This window comes from Vanellus vanellus, assembly GCF_965231255.1.
Source record: "Vanellus vanellus genome assembly, chromosome: 16".
NCBI lineage: Eukaryota > Metazoa > Chordata > Aves > Charadriiformes > Charadriidae > Vanellus > Vanellus vanellus.
In genome coordinates, this window is record NC_138921.1 from 4,104,017 (window position 1) to 4,118,047 (window position 14,031).

The 14,031-nt window shown below is 54.0% G+C and overlaps 2 protein-coding genes across 2 annotated transcripts; one reads left to right on the plus strand and one right to left on the minus strand.

The window, feature by feature from the left end:
* On the minus strand, positions 1 to 9,593 carry VSIG10 (V-set and immunoglobulin domain containing 10). Its single transcript, XM_082491454.1, has 8 exons — positions 9,493 to 9,593; positions 8,064 to 8,348; positions 4,029 to 4,310; positions 2,904 to 3,197; positions 2,248 to 2,358; positions 1,758 to 1,770; positions 704 to 864; positions 1 to 556 (listed from the first exon to the last, which is right to left on the minus strand). The coding sequence occupies exons 1-8, from the start codon at positions 9,575 to 9,577 to the stop codon at positions 486 to 488; spliced, it is 1,302 nt and encodes a 433-aa protein (XP_082347580.1). The 5' UTR covers positions 9,578 to 9,593; the 3' UTR covers positions 1 to 485.
* A 1,751-nt stretch (positions 9,594 to 11,344) lies between these two features.
* Positions 11,345 to 14,031, plus strand: PEBP1 (phosphatidylethanolamine binding protein 1). Its single transcript, XM_082491612.1, has 4 exons — positions 11,345 to 11,493; positions 11,792 to 11,901; positions 12,500 to 12,600; positions 13,114 to 14,031. The coding sequence occupies exons 1-4, from the start codon at positions 11,359 to 11,361 to the stop codon at positions 13,329 to 13,331; spliced, it is 564 nt and encodes a 187-aa protein (XP_082347738.1). The 5' UTR covers positions 11,345 to 11,358; the 3' UTR covers positions 13,332 to 14,031.

Consider the following 14,031-nt stretch of genomic DNA (forward strand, 5'->3'; position numbering starts at 1 on the left):
TTGAGGAAAAAATATTTATAACAAAAAAACCCCAATTAAGCCCCCCTAGAGTCAGCATCATCCACGTACTGCCCGTGCACCAGTTGTTTGTTCTGTTATCTGGGACCACTGTGATCCCGCGGCAACTATCTCCATCACGGTCCCTGCAACCCCAGCACTGCTCATGGCAACTGGGACAGAATCCCACACTGGTATTTGAGTCCGTCACAGGCATCAAGATGAGCGGGCTACTGGGACCCGCTTCCCAAGTTCTGCCTGCGCTGGGTGCCACCTTGTTAAAAAGGACACCTGAGACAAAGAGGAAGATGAAAAGAGGAGAGAAGAAATGGAGAAACAAGGCTGGGAAGGACGGAGTGAAAGCTGGGATGCTCCGACCGGACCTGCAGGACACTAACGGCCTGCACTCAGCCACGCAGCGACGAGGACGTGCTTGACGCCGGGCATCCAGCTGGAGCTCTGTGTGCTTCCGCAAGAAGGGATGGAATCTATGTGCCTCGTGTCTCTTCTCTCCTCGTTTCCTGCACAGAGACCCCGCCGTGCTGCTCGCCATCATCACCTACACAGGGCACAGAGCAGCAGCATCTCAGCAAGAGCCTACAAGCCAGACAACAGGAATTCCTCCCTCCCCAGCAGCTACTCCTGTAACACCCACAGACCAGCTCCCACCCCAAAACTCAGCCAGGGGGCAGGCACTGGGGCTCACCTTCTGTAAGGCAGTTGAGGTACGCAGCTTGGACGCTGTTCCCATTGACCAGCACCATTGCCTCGTGCTTGGTGGGGCTGCTTGTGGTCTCCTCTTCCCCCTTCACCTCGTCATCATCTTCTGAGTCCACCAGCACTAAGATGTCACCTGAGTCCTGATTCCTGCAAACAGCAGAGCAAGCAGAGATGGGCTGAAAGGCTGAGGACAGCCTGTCCTGAATCCTCCCTCCAGCCTGTGCTTTGACAACCCTCTGCACCAAAATGACCGATTTTGACAGACTCTTCCAATCCTGCACGAACCATGTTCAAAGAACAGCTGGTTTCAGATCCTGCTGGCAGCAACACCACCACCAGCATTCTGCACCGCTTCCCATTTGTTCTTCCAGAGTCCTCCAACCATTTCACGTATATTTATGTACTAAACTTCACGGGCCCCTCACGAGTGGAGTTATTCTCCCCTCCCATACAGACGGGGAAACGGAGGCCCTCAGAAAAGAAACCTCCCAAGCCGCAGCACCACAGCTGTGGGAACAGAACCAACAGGGGCAAGGGAAGGCAGTAGGGCCGGGAGGGGTGCGAGGAGGAAACGGAAAAGAAATCTGGTGCGCCTGAACCTCAAGAAGGCACTCATTCAGGTGCAGCTATCAGATGTCCCTCCTGAAGGATGAAGGACACAGTGCAAGCACCCACACAGAGCGGCAGATTGCTATTTCTATTTACTCTCCAAGTCTTCGGGCTCACCTGCACCGAGGCGCAGGTCTCCTGCACAGCCTCCTCCCACACTAGCGGGTGCCTTGCCAGCACCGTCCCTGCGTGTCCCAAAGTGATGCCACTCCTGCTCTGACGCCAAGTGCTCCCCTCTCTCCCCACCCCTCTGCTCCCGTACCCACGCCAAGTCTCACCCAGCCCCACCATCCCCTCCCCCCCAGGAGGCACAGCTCCTGCGTGGCCCTGGGGACAGCTCCTGCCTCCGGGGTGGATTCCCTACCCTACAGGGAGACCACCTCAGACTAGTGAGGCCACACAGGACTGGGCTGAAGAAAATCAACACTCACCTGAATGCAGCACCTGAATGGGAGAGACGGGAAGGGAAAAGACAGCATTAGAAACTGGCCCCAGAGCAGTCCCTCGGACAGCGTGCTGCTGGTTTTACCGTACAACCCCTGCCGACTCTGCCTGCAGTGGGATGGTCTCTGGCAGCCATGTGTAGAGGCATGGACACGAAGGTGACCTGCCCACGTATGCGATGAGAGCATCAGAGAGATCACAGGGAAAGGGGAGAAGGCCCATCACCGTACAGCTCCCTGGAGAAGGCAAGGGGAAGGTGCCTAAAGCACTCAGCTGGAGAAGGGTCTTGTGTTTCCAACTCATCTGCCTCCAGGGCTGACAGAGTTTTGACCAGGAGCATGATGAGACCCATGGACTGGGGTGATCATCAGTTGCTGATTCCAGCACACCAGAAGGGACAAGCAGGTTAGGGATAAAACCAGACCACCCCAGGAAGGGGCAACCCCCTCCCTGGCTCGTGCAGAGTAGATCTCCTACCTCTCAGGCACAGGAGGGGATTGTAGTACAAGACGACGCCGGTGACAGTGAGAATAGCCAGCAGGGACAAGACGACCACTGCACCCACGACCCCGACAATGTTCACTGGCTCTGTGGAGAGAAGAGGAGATACAGGAGGCCAGCTTGTCCGCGGATCACAGATGGATGAGGAAATCTCAGTGCAAGCAATAGAGCAGGTCTTGGTGCTGTCTCAGGTCCCACTTCAACAGTCCCACCATCACAAGGAGTGAGAGTTTCAGGCACTCATGCTTCATTAATATGGAAAGCACCACAGTAAGGCCCCCATTTTTGTGCCCACATGCATTTAGCAAAAGCAAATCAACCCCTGCCTGTTGCATCTTGAGCAGCTCAAGCCTTGGAGGTGCTCCTCTGTGACCACAACCTACAAGAGGGACCAATAATGCTCCTCTCTCAGGCTCATTTACACTGAGGTGAGGGGAATCAGGCCTTTTCACCCTGGGATGAAGGGAGCCAGTCCTCCATCTACAGTTGCTGCAAGAGCACGGAAAGCATCAACGGGCAAAGAGGGCTCTTAGTGGCAAATGGAGCCCCTTGAAGGCTTGCCAACGACCCTGGTGAACTGTCCCCTCAACTCCTCACTCCCTGCTGCAGCAACCCCAGGCAGCCGGACTCACGCTTCACTGTCAGGCAGACGAACAACTCCCTCAGCCCCACGGGGTTCTGTGCCTTGCAGACGTAACAGCCCCCGTCGGTGCCCTGGGAGCAATTCTGGATGGTGAGCCGGGACACATTGCCCTCCTGGGTGATGAGATACCTCCCTCCGGGTTGGATCTCCACCTCTGGCTGGGTGATGTCCCGCAGCCAGGTGAGCTTCGCTGCAGGGGTGCCCTCAGTCACACGGCACGTCAAGGTCACATTGTCACCCACAAAGCAGGTCTTTGGGGGCTCTGATTCCAGTGAAGGGATTTCTGAACATGCCCAAGGGGAAAAGAAAAAAAAAAAGAAAAAATTCAAGGAGGGAATGGAGGAGTTTAACATAACAAGCAATCAGCCATCTGACTGATTAATAATCATTAACAGAAGGAAGTCAGACAGAAGTCTAGGACTTGAGCACTGTGGGTTTGGCATTCAGCTCACTCACGAGACTTCAGCAGCCTTCCAAGGAGCAATCTGAGCAACTTTCACGTCGCTCAGTCCCTTTTTTGACACCTGTCTTTATATCCCCAGGGAAGAACGGTCAGAGGGTAGCCAGTGGGAAGATGGCAGAAAGGAGAAAGGCAACCCAGGGATTTTCCTCAGCATCAGTCAAGCTCTTGTGTAGCCCTGACCACCCTCAGAGGATAAATACAGCTCAGGTTTTCAAAAGCCACTTTAGTCAGACCCCTTAGATGCTTGTAGGGGATCTGGGGGCATGCACAACCCTTCTCCTATAAGAAGGAGAACCCAGCCCTACCAAACAATCTCAAGCTGAGCAAGGCACAAAACACACCTCTCACTTTCACACAGGCGTGAGTGCTTGCGCAGGTGAAAAGGTTGGTGTGGGGAGATTTGTGGGCCCCTGAAGATGTACCCAAAACACAACTCACCCGCAACTATGTCATGGCGGATCTCAGCTGCAGGACTTCTGTGCCTTCTGCAGCCACCTCTGCACAAGCCATGCCCTGCCACTCTACCTCGTTAGCATCTCCCCGTGCGGCAAGCGCCCGCAAGCCTGGCTTGCCTGACCACTGCCTTAGTACCTGTCTGCCCCACCGTTAGCAGGTTCATTAACAGTTAATAAGGCAAGCAAGTCAACTCACTTATCTCCACAGTGCATGCAGGCTCCTCCTGCTCCACAACGTGGCTCCCGACACACTTGAACACTTTGCGGTGGGAGAGGTGGGAGCTGTTCAGCGTTTCCACATGGGTGTCCGAGGAGCTGGTGGAGCTGATGACCCAGCTTGAGTTCTCCAGATCACGCCCCTCTTCTCTCCAGTGCAGGGTGGGGTGGGGGTACCCCCCAGGCCAGCTGCAAAACAGCTGCAGCATCAGCCCCGACGAGGAGGTCTCAGCCCAGCACTTTGGGGTTGAGTGCGGTGGATCTATCAGCAAGAACAGCACATGGCTAGAAACATTTCCAAGTCACAGCTCTCAGCATTTCTGGGCTGGAACCCCTGCAAGTGCTTGTTTTTGCCATCACTCCCCTTGAAAGTCTTCCTGGTTTCCCTGCCTATCTTGCTCCCTGACCTGCGTCCCACAGCCCCAGGGGAGCACAACTCTGAGTGACAGTCAATAGGGACCAAGCAGGAGGCTGTCCTGCAAAAGCCATCACAGCAACCACAGCCAAACCTTGAGGGACTAACGCACAGGGAGGAAAAAAAATTATTGCCACAGCTTTGTCCAGTGGAGATGAGATAAGCACCTAAAAATGCAGTGAGAGAACAAAATCTCCACACTGCCCTTGGTCCTCATGCCACAGCTAAAAGAGGGTGACACCGACTCACATCACTTGAGAACAAGGCTCTGCCTCTCCCCGTCACTGATAAAAGCACTCGGATTTCCCAAGGGAACACGGAAAGCATTAGGACTCTTGCCCACAGACAAGTAACCAGCTTCTCACAGCCACCAGCTCAAAGCCGGAGCGCTTCTCCAACAAGCCCAGCACATTGTTGAAGGAGGAGGTTGCTCCTAGTGTACAAGACGCTCTGCACACAGGGAGTCCTGGTGACTCCAGCTCGTAGGGTCAGAGCCATGGGCACGTGCCACTAAAGCCAAACCAGGTGTGCTCCGCTCCTTCCCAGCACCGCTGTCACTGCCACGTGGGGCCAGACGGTATTATTCAGCCATGCACCACGCTCTGTGTCCACACCGCACTGTAGCAGTGGAGACAAACCCCAGCAAAGAACACAGGTAGGGTATGTCACAGCTGTCCTCGTGCCAGGGCCCATGGCTTGGTAACCACCAGGACTATGTTTGTTATTTAAATACAGAAACAGGTACAAGATGGCAGGACTGGGTCAGAAGCCAATAGAAATCCCAGAGCAATCCCTTCAGGCAAAGCAGGGCTCAGGTTTCATGCAGTATGAGTTCCTGCCTCTCCCATCAGCTGGTTTCATACACCTTCTCCCCCTCCCCTCCCCATGCAGAGATATACACGAGTTTGTTTAACAGCCATAGGGATTCTGGACTCTGATCCAGGCAGAATTAACAAGCTGTGCCCCTGTGGCTGGCTCGCTTAATCCAACACTGAAGAAGACCCCATCGAGAGATCGGATGCTGCCAAAGCAAGCCCCACACAAGAGATGTCAGAGGGATACCTGATGTTTATTTTGCAGAACGTTTATTCAAGCGACTTTCAAATGACATGAGTTAAAACATCATGGCAAAACCCCATGTGAACTACAAGAACATACCTTCTTGGGGCTTGGCATTCCAGGAACTGTATACACACATCTCGTATGATCTTTGAAACCATCCAGCTCTGGCAAGAAAGTTCTCTACAATACTTCCTCTGTCCCAGCTCTGGGGAGGTCTCATAACTGATCCCGAATCCTGGCTGTGGTTAGTAAAAGCAACCTGTCAGCCTGAATCACCAGAAACTGCCCCGCGTCGAGAGGCGCACACAGCCCTTCCAGGACGTCCAGCCAGAGAGCTGCACAATCTGTGCTGGTTCCAGGAACCTGCCTCCTGAAGTCATCATCTCTACCTTCTGAACTCCCAGTACAACTCTACTCTTCTGTCTAAATGCTAACAGAGATCTGTTCCCAAAATGTTAACAAACCAAAAACCTCCAACGCCCCCCAACCAAAAAAACCGCACAAAACACCAAAAAGTACTTCCTGCCCACAGAACAGTGGCTTATATCAAATTGCACACAAACATACCAAAGAATGCCTTGGAGGTGTGCAATTGCACGTTTCCTTCACACCGCGTGCTTCCTATCCAAAACAAACACCAAAGAGGAACTCAAGGCAGGGCTGCACCTTTGTCATGTTGCTAGAATGTTTACTCTACTGCTTGTGTTTTGGGTTTTTTTTGGGGTTGTTTTTTTTTTTTTTTACATGCAGTATTAAGCAAAAAGAGAACTTTTTGGTACAACCCATGAGATGGGTTGAAGTCTGTCAACTAGTAACTCCCACGTGAAGCCTGCAGATCCTGGGCGGCTCTTTTTCAGCAGTGCCAACCCTATGTCCGAGAGGTTGAGAGGTTCGCCCCAGCCCAGGCTAAGTTGCTCCAGTAACAGCGACTGTGAAAAATCAGGTCCTGTGCTTCTAGTCTGAGGCTGAGAAGCTCCAACTTCTGGCCTTTGCTGGTGCTGCTTCTGCTGATCTAAAGCACCACCAGAAATACCTCTCTTGCCTATTTAAAGGCACACCACTGTGCCATATCGCTTTTGTAACCTTTGGAAATTAATTGGCACATTAATTCCACCCTAATAAATGAAGTTCAGAGTGCAGTACCAATACTTGGCATGGCATAGCTATATTTTGCACGTGAGTGTTTTGCACCAATGCTCCAGCTTTAGGGCTCCCCCCTCCTAAGCCCCACACCTACATATATATTCTCTGAAGCAGCCTGGGGTTTGATTCCTTCACTCCAGCCCTCACTCACCCTCCAAACTCCATCTACAGGTTCCTTGCCCCAGGAAGGGAATTTTTACTCGTGTGAACTTACAGAGATTTAATCTGTACAAAACAGGTACAACTTTTACAACACGCACCCTTCATCAAACATCAAGAAGGAAGGAACACCCTGAATGCAAACAGAAAACAGGTCTCACGCACAGCAGGTGTTGACGGAAGGACCAGCAAGAAAGGCAGGGGCCAATAGAGCACAGAGAGTCACTGAAACAGGCAAACTGGCAGCAATCTTTCCTTTATTTCAACCCTATAATGGGCTTGGTTGGCATAAAGGACAGCAGGTCACAGCCCAGGCCTGAGGGGCCAGAACCTACGTCACATCTGGTTCGACTTGGTGAAGGGGCCAAGAGTGGTACCAGCCTAGGACCTGCGCTCCCTGCTAATCCGGAGGGGGCTGTGCCCACAGAAGAGATGGGACGTCTGGGCAGAAGCAGGAAGGACCTGCACCAGCAGTGTGCAAAACAATCAACTTGAAGGCTCTCCAGCCTGATCTCCCACCCGTGCTGTCAAGATTTCTAAGAGAATGAATGAAAGAAATAGGGATGGAAATGGGAATAAGCACCAAAAAACACAGCAGGAAAAAAAAGGCTGAAAGAAGGGCCTGTGCTGATAACAGGCATGCTTCCAAAACAGTGCTCCCAGCAGTAAATTTGAGGCATTTCCATCAAAATTGGAAGGCTGTGCTATAAGACTCAGCACAGACAACTCGTCAGCTGAGGATGCTCCATCCTCACACCAAAAGGATGGCAACGAGGAACAGCACAGCACATCTATTTCAAACATGTATTTCAACCAAAAGAAAAAAGTATGGTGAGCAGCAGCCTCCACCCTAAGATTTAGGAAGGCTCAAGTCAGCCAGATTCTGAGGCAAAGGGCCACCCTGGAACAGCCACAGGATATGAAAGATCTGTCTTATCTTATCATCTTATCACCCAGCTTATCATCACCAGTGAAGAAGGAACTGAAGAGACATAGTGAGGATTTAACAGCTGGCATTTTGTCCTGTGCAGTGTACCAAACTGACCCCGGATGGACCATTTAGACGCGTCTTGGTGCTTGTGAGCAAACATGTAACTAAGTAGTATCACCCTGCTCAGACTTTGCATGATAAGACCACCTTGTGCTTTTTTTACGCTATTTTTCCACCAGTGCCAGATGAATATGGTGACCTGTGAGACTTGGGGGAGGAAATTCACAGACACAGGACAGACTTACTGGCTACCAGGAGCTGGACCCTGTGCTCATGGTCTGTCTTGTTCAGCACTTCCTTGCAAGTGTAGTTGCCTTCATCCTGCACACGCAGTTCTGTGATGCGCAGAGAGCTGTTGTCCACCAGGGAGAAACGGACATCTGGGGGGAAGGCAACCTTTGATGAGAAGAGTGGGGGGAAAGAGTGTGGATCCCCTTGAAACCAGACCACCTCGGTTGCTTCTTTGGAGACATTTCGGCATAAAAGGAGGATGCTTCCTCCAACCTTCCCAAAGACCACCTCCTCTGTTCCTGCAAAACAGAAGGGACACTGTTAGGGATGTAGGGGACTGGCAAAGCCCTCTTCTGTCAGCGAAGACCTGGACATTTGATACAGAATCACAAAATTGTCTAGGTTGGAAGGGACCTTTAAGATCACGGGAGCCCAACCATTAACCTAACACTGCCAAAACCACCACTAAACCACATCCCTCAGCACCACATCTACCCGGCTTTTGAATACCTCCAGGGATGGCGACTCCACCACTGCCCTGGGCAGCCTGTTCTAGGGCAGCCCTGGGCAGCTTGAGAACCCTTTTGGTGAAGAAATTTTTCCTAATATCCATCCTAAATCTCCCCTGGGAGAACTTGAGGCCATTTCTTATTGTCCTATCACTTGTTACTTGGGAGAAGAGACCGACCCCCACCTGGCTACACCCCCCTTTCAGGGAGCTGTAGAGTGGTAAGTTGTAGACTGCGATCACCCTTATAACCCAATACAAGGTTGATATTTATCAACCCTCTGGGGTGCCTGTTAGGGGAACTCTTGTTAAAGGATCTCCCAGATGCATTTGGCAGCTAACAACATTTAGCGCAGACACACGATCAGGAAGAGAGACACAGCTTAAAAGGCTCAACCGCAGAGCGAGGACAGCCTATTTCTGCCCAAGAGAGGAGGGCGACAAACGAGTGACCTGAAGAAGCCAGAGAAGAGCGGTGTTAGAGCACTAACGATGCTGGGTTGTACCAATGTCTGTGTTCACCCGACATTTTGCTGGACCACTTGCCCCAACAGCCTCATCCCTGCATTGCTCAGGGGAGCACACAGTACCGAAAAAGGAGACAAAACCCACCCCGCTGTGGGTAGCCATAAGAGGAGGCAGCTGTTGATATCCCCCATTCTCCTTCCCTCCTTCGCCCTTTCCCTGACAAATGGCACTGCGACCCTACAGCCACCTCGAGGGTCCGCAGGAGTCCTCCTGCTTCTACCAGCCCCCTCAGCGTCTGCCCTGCTTGTTTCCAAAGGGGAACCTTGCCACTTTCAGCACAAAAAAAAAAAAAACCAAAAACCAACAAACAACCCTGTCAGTGTTAGGGCTCCCCTCAGGAGCACGGCGGACTGAGGTACCGCGCCCACACACCGTCGCCGCTTCCCTCCCCTCAGCTCCCCCGCTACCTGCGGCCTCCCGGCGCGGCACCAGCCTCCAGACGCAAAGGGCAAGGAAGAACCGGACTGGCGGCGTCCCGCCGGGGAGCCGCATCGCCGTGTGCCGCCGCCAGAGCCTCCCGCCTCGGGGAGGCGGCGCTGCCTTGGCCTCCGCCCCGGCGAGCGGGCAGAGGAGGGCGGGCGGACCCGTCTGGGCCCGCCCGCCCTCCTCTGCCCGCTCGCCGGGGCCCGTGAAGGGGATCATGTATCAGTCCCTCCCGCCTGAGACCCGCCATCTTGGGCCCCCGCCATCTTGGGCGCCCCCCACGACCCCGCCCGCCATCTTGGGACGCCCCCCGACCCCGCCCGCCATTTTGGGCAGCCCCCTCAGAGCGGCCAGAAGGCGGTTCCCTGCCTGGGGAGCCAGGTACTGGGCTGGGGTGCAGTGTGAGTGACCGGGAACGTTTAATGCAGGGAGGATGGTGTTTTCCGAGGGCAAAACTAAGTGAAGGTAGTAAGCGAAACCCCCCTCCCTACGGACAGTATCTTCCATAAGTCTAGAGAACAAGTCTTACGAGGAGCAGCTGAGGGAACTAGGGTTGTTTAGCCTGGAGAAAAGGAGGCTGAGGGGAGACCTTATCGCTCTCTACAACTGCCTGAAAGGAGCGTGTAGAGAGGTGGGGGTCGGTCTCCCAAGTAACAGGCAATAGGACAAGAGGAAGTGGCTTCAAGTTATGCTGGGAGAGGTCTAGATTGGATATTAGGAAAAATTTCTTCACAGAAAGGGTTGTAAAGCATTGGAACAGGTTGCCCAGGACAGTGGTGGAGTCACCATCCCTGGAGGTATTTAAAAGCCATGCAGATGTGGTGCTGAGGGACATGGTTTAGTGGTGGTTTTGGCAGTGTTAGGTTAATGGTTGGACTCCATGATCTTGAAGGACCCTTCCAACCTAGATGATGCTATGATTTGATAATTCAACCACTTACACCCCGCAAGCAGTGGAAAGAACAGTGATAAATGACTGAACCATGCCACAAACTGTACAATTCTTGGGTATGGGCAAAAAAAGAAAATAAAAGCATAGCAGGCAGCAGCTTAAAACAAAGCTGGAGAGGAAAGGAGTGCAGATGGAGGAGGGACAGGGACGGGGGCACAGGTGAGAAGGGCAAAGGATAAACTTCTCCACAGCCAGAGGGGTTCTAAGGAAACTGACAGCAGGAAAAGAGAAAGGTACGAATATTTTCAGTTTCTGTAAAGCCATCCCTGGGATCCCCCGGGGTGAACATAACAAAGCACAGCTGGTGTGCTGTTAAATTTTGGCAGCTGGTGCCTTAGGAGAAATTGCCCCTGTGACAGGTTTTATTTTTGCTGACTGATGCCAAGCGGACCCAGTGGTCCTGTGTTGCCCACATTGCAGACAGCAGCTTCCAGGCTGGTTTGTTGTATGTGGTAATTCATAATTACTTCTCTGCATAACCCCACAACAAGGGCTGTAAAGCGTGTGGGTACCCTCAGCTTCCTGTGGGATGCCTTACCGTTTGGGAAAGGCATAACGCAGCCAGCTCTCCAGCAGCCACGGAGCAGAGTGCTGAGATCCACCGGGCTGCCTCCACTGGGCCCTGGCACATAAATTATAAACTAATTAATGCCCGGGCCAAGGCCGTTAAGCAAGGGCAGCAGCGCTGCTTTAGATAATGGCTCTGCCGGCGCCGCGGCCCTCCGCCGGGGGGCGCTACAACAGCTGGAGCGGGGCGAGGCCAGTGGCGCGCCGCCGCCAATAAGAGCGCAGCGTGGCGGCGCCGCCACCAATGGGAGCGGGGGGGGCGGGCCGAGGCGGGCGGTGATTGGGCGGCGCGGGCGCAGTGCGCGCAGCGCAGCAGCAGCGAGGCGCAGCCATGCCGGTGGACCTGGGGCTGTGGAGCGGGCCGCTGAGCCTCACCGAGGTGGAGCAGAAGCCGGCGCACCCACTGCGGGTGAAGTATGGCTCCGTGGAGATAGACGAGCTGGGCAAGGTGCTCACACCCACTCAGGTGAGCAGGGCCCGGCCCCGCGCTCGGGGGTATGGCAGAATGGCGGGAAGCCGCCGGGCCTCTTGCGTCTTCGCTCTGGCAGCCCCCATCGGAGCCTCGCCAGGTGCGGGGGCGGGAGAGAGGGGCCCTGCTTTGCTGTCGGCTTTTTTACGGGGGCTGGGTGCGAGCTGGAACGAATGGCCTTGAACTCCTCGGGTGTTGCTGCCCGCGCTGGTCACAGGTCGCCTCTGTGTGCAGCGCAGCTGGCTGGCGCGGGCAGCAGGGCTGGCTGCTCGTGCTAACGCTGTCATCCCTGCAGGTCCAGCATCGCCCCACCAGCATTGAGTGGGATGGCTGTGATCCCCAGAAGCTTTACACCCTGGTTCTCACGGACCCAGATGCTCCCAGTAGGAAGGACCCAAAGTTCAGGTAATGGGGGAGGGCAACTCCCACTCTTGCCGGGAGAAAACGGAGCATCCCTCTTGGTCTGAGCAGAGGCTTAGAAGGAGGTCAGGAATGTGCCTAAGGTGCAGCAGTGAGTCTGTGGCTTAGGATAGAAACAGTGCCCTTGCATCTCTCCTTGAGACAGGGACAGCATGGGGAAAAGCAGCTGGTTTTGCCAGGAGTATTTGGAGGCCTGTTGTAGCTTGGAAAAGCGCAGCATCTGCTGCTCGCTCTAATGTGGCACACGTGAGTTGGAATTAGGTCTGTTTGTGTAGCAGGGGAGTCTTAAACCTGGGACCAGCTCACCTTTCTCGAATCAGAAGCGCGTGGAGTACCCACTCTTAGGGGTCAGGCTTCAGGGTTTCCTGAAGCTGCAAGGCAGGATGACAGAGCTGGTTTGACAGACTCTGCATCCCGAAGGAAGCAGGTACTGCTCTCGGACTGGTGCTTTTTGGTTTTGGCAAACCAGGAACAGCAGCCATCCTACACTGACAGTCTCACAGAAAAGCAGTAGTTTGGAGTAACACAGGGTCTTACCTGGGGCTGTGACGCAGTCTGATTGTTTTTTGCCTTCTCCTTTCAGGGAATGGCATCACTTCTTGGTGACCAACATGAAAGGCAATGATGTGGGGAGCGGGACTGTGCTGTCGGATTATGTTGGCTCCGGCCCTCCCAAAGGAACAGGTGGGTGTGTGGCTGCAGCGGTTCCTGTGCTCTGAGCACCACGGGGCTGCGGGGAGCAAATGTGGTGCGTGGGGGGGGGGAGGAGGCCTGCAGGGAGCTGGCTGCCGGTTTGGAGAGGTGCTGCGTGCCTGGGCAAAGGGCATGCTGCCTTTCAGGAATGGCCCGCGCAGGGCTGCCTGCGCACCTCTGCATAGCCACAGCCAGCTGGGACACATTGCCACTGTCCCCTTGCTGTCTGGTGACAGCTCTGTACTGTTGTGCCTGCAGCTGGTGGGCAGTGTTGGCTGGTGGGGGGGAGTGCTAGCCTAGGTAGGACATGAGCTATTCAAGCAGATGTAGTGCATCTTCACTAAGCTCCTTTAGCTCCATCGTATTTACCCTTCTGATCCTGGAGAACACAGGCAGGCGTCTCTTTCCCTGCATTCCCTCTTTCCTCTGAGGTTGCTTCAAAACAAACCTCCAACCCTGGAACTGTGTGTGACTGGCACTTGTAACACCGTTTCCTCCCCGCAGGGCTGCACCGCTACGTGTGGCTGGTCTACGAGCAACCGAAGCAGCTGAGCTGCAACGAGCCCGTCCTCTCTAATCGCTCTGGTGACAAACGGGGGAAGTTCAAGGTGGCTTCTTTCCGCAGCAAGTATGAGCTGGGGGTGCCAGTGGCTGGCACTTGCTACCAGGCGGAGTGGGATGACTATGTGCCGAAGCTCTATGAGCAGCTGTCAGGGAAGTAGGGTGAGGGGATGTGAAGCAGCACTGTGCAGCACCCCCTGTGGCCCTGGGGGCCAGGCTGGTCAGAGCACGTCACTGTCGTTTTTTGTTTGATTAGTGAGTTGAACCCAACTGCTCCCGCACTTACTGCTGGAACCGTAACCCTGTCACTGTCCCTGGCCTGAACCTGCTTCTATGTCGGTGTGGTCCAGACCTGTCCTGTGCTTCAGCTGACTCCCGTAGGTACAGGCGATCGTGAGCTAGACGAGCTTCTGACAAGGTATCCCTGTAAGGGCCACCCGCTGCAGACTGACCTGCTTAAGGGAAACCAAAGCCTTTGCAAAGTAGTGTCACTTCAGAGTGTCTCAGCTGCACTGGAACAGTATCACACAGCAGTGGTGTGGGTACAGAACCACTTCTGGGTTGCTGCTGGCTGCGTAGTCCCCCCTTTCTGGGAGAGTAGCAGTCTAAGGGAAACTTGCCCCTTTTTTAATTTTGTTTTTACCCTCAAGTATTTGGCCAGTGCCTCCACTTCACCGAAGTGAACCACTAAAGCAGTGAAGGAACAGCTGGTAGGAGGAGGCAGGGAAGCGGGTTTGTAGCACTACCTTCTGCTCTCTGTTGCCACTCAAAGCTAAGAAACCACTTTTTGTTCGTTTTCTGTTGTGACCTGATGCTAACGTGCTGTTTGCTCACAGTGCAATTAAAAACTTAACCAAGGTG

Coding starts and splice junctions, on each gene's coding strand:
- VSIG10 (XM_082491454.1), bottom strand. CDS start 9,577: ATGCGGCTCCCCGGCGGGACGCCGCCAGTCCGGTTCTTCCTTGCCCTT. Junction 8,349..9,492: donor GCCGCGCCGGGAGGCCGCAG/GTAGCGGGGGAG, acceptor TCTGTTTTGCAG/GAACAGAGGAGGTGGTCTTT. Junction 2,359..2,903: donor CGTCTGCCTGACAGTGAAGC/GTGAGTCCGGCT, acceptor TTCTCTCCACAG/AGCCAGTGAACATTGTCGGG.
- PEBP1 (XM_082491612.1), top strand. CDS start 11,359: ATGCCGGTGGACCTGGGGCTGTGGAGCGGGCCGCTGAGCCTCACCGAG. Junction 11,494..11,791: donor AGGTGCTCACACCCACTCAG/GTGAGCAGGGCC, acceptor TCATCCCTGCAG/GTCCAGCATCGCCCCACCAG. Junction 11,902..12,499: donor AGGAAGGACCCAAAGTTCAG/GTAATGGGGGAG, acceptor TTCTCCTTTCAG/GGAATGGCATCACTTCTTGG.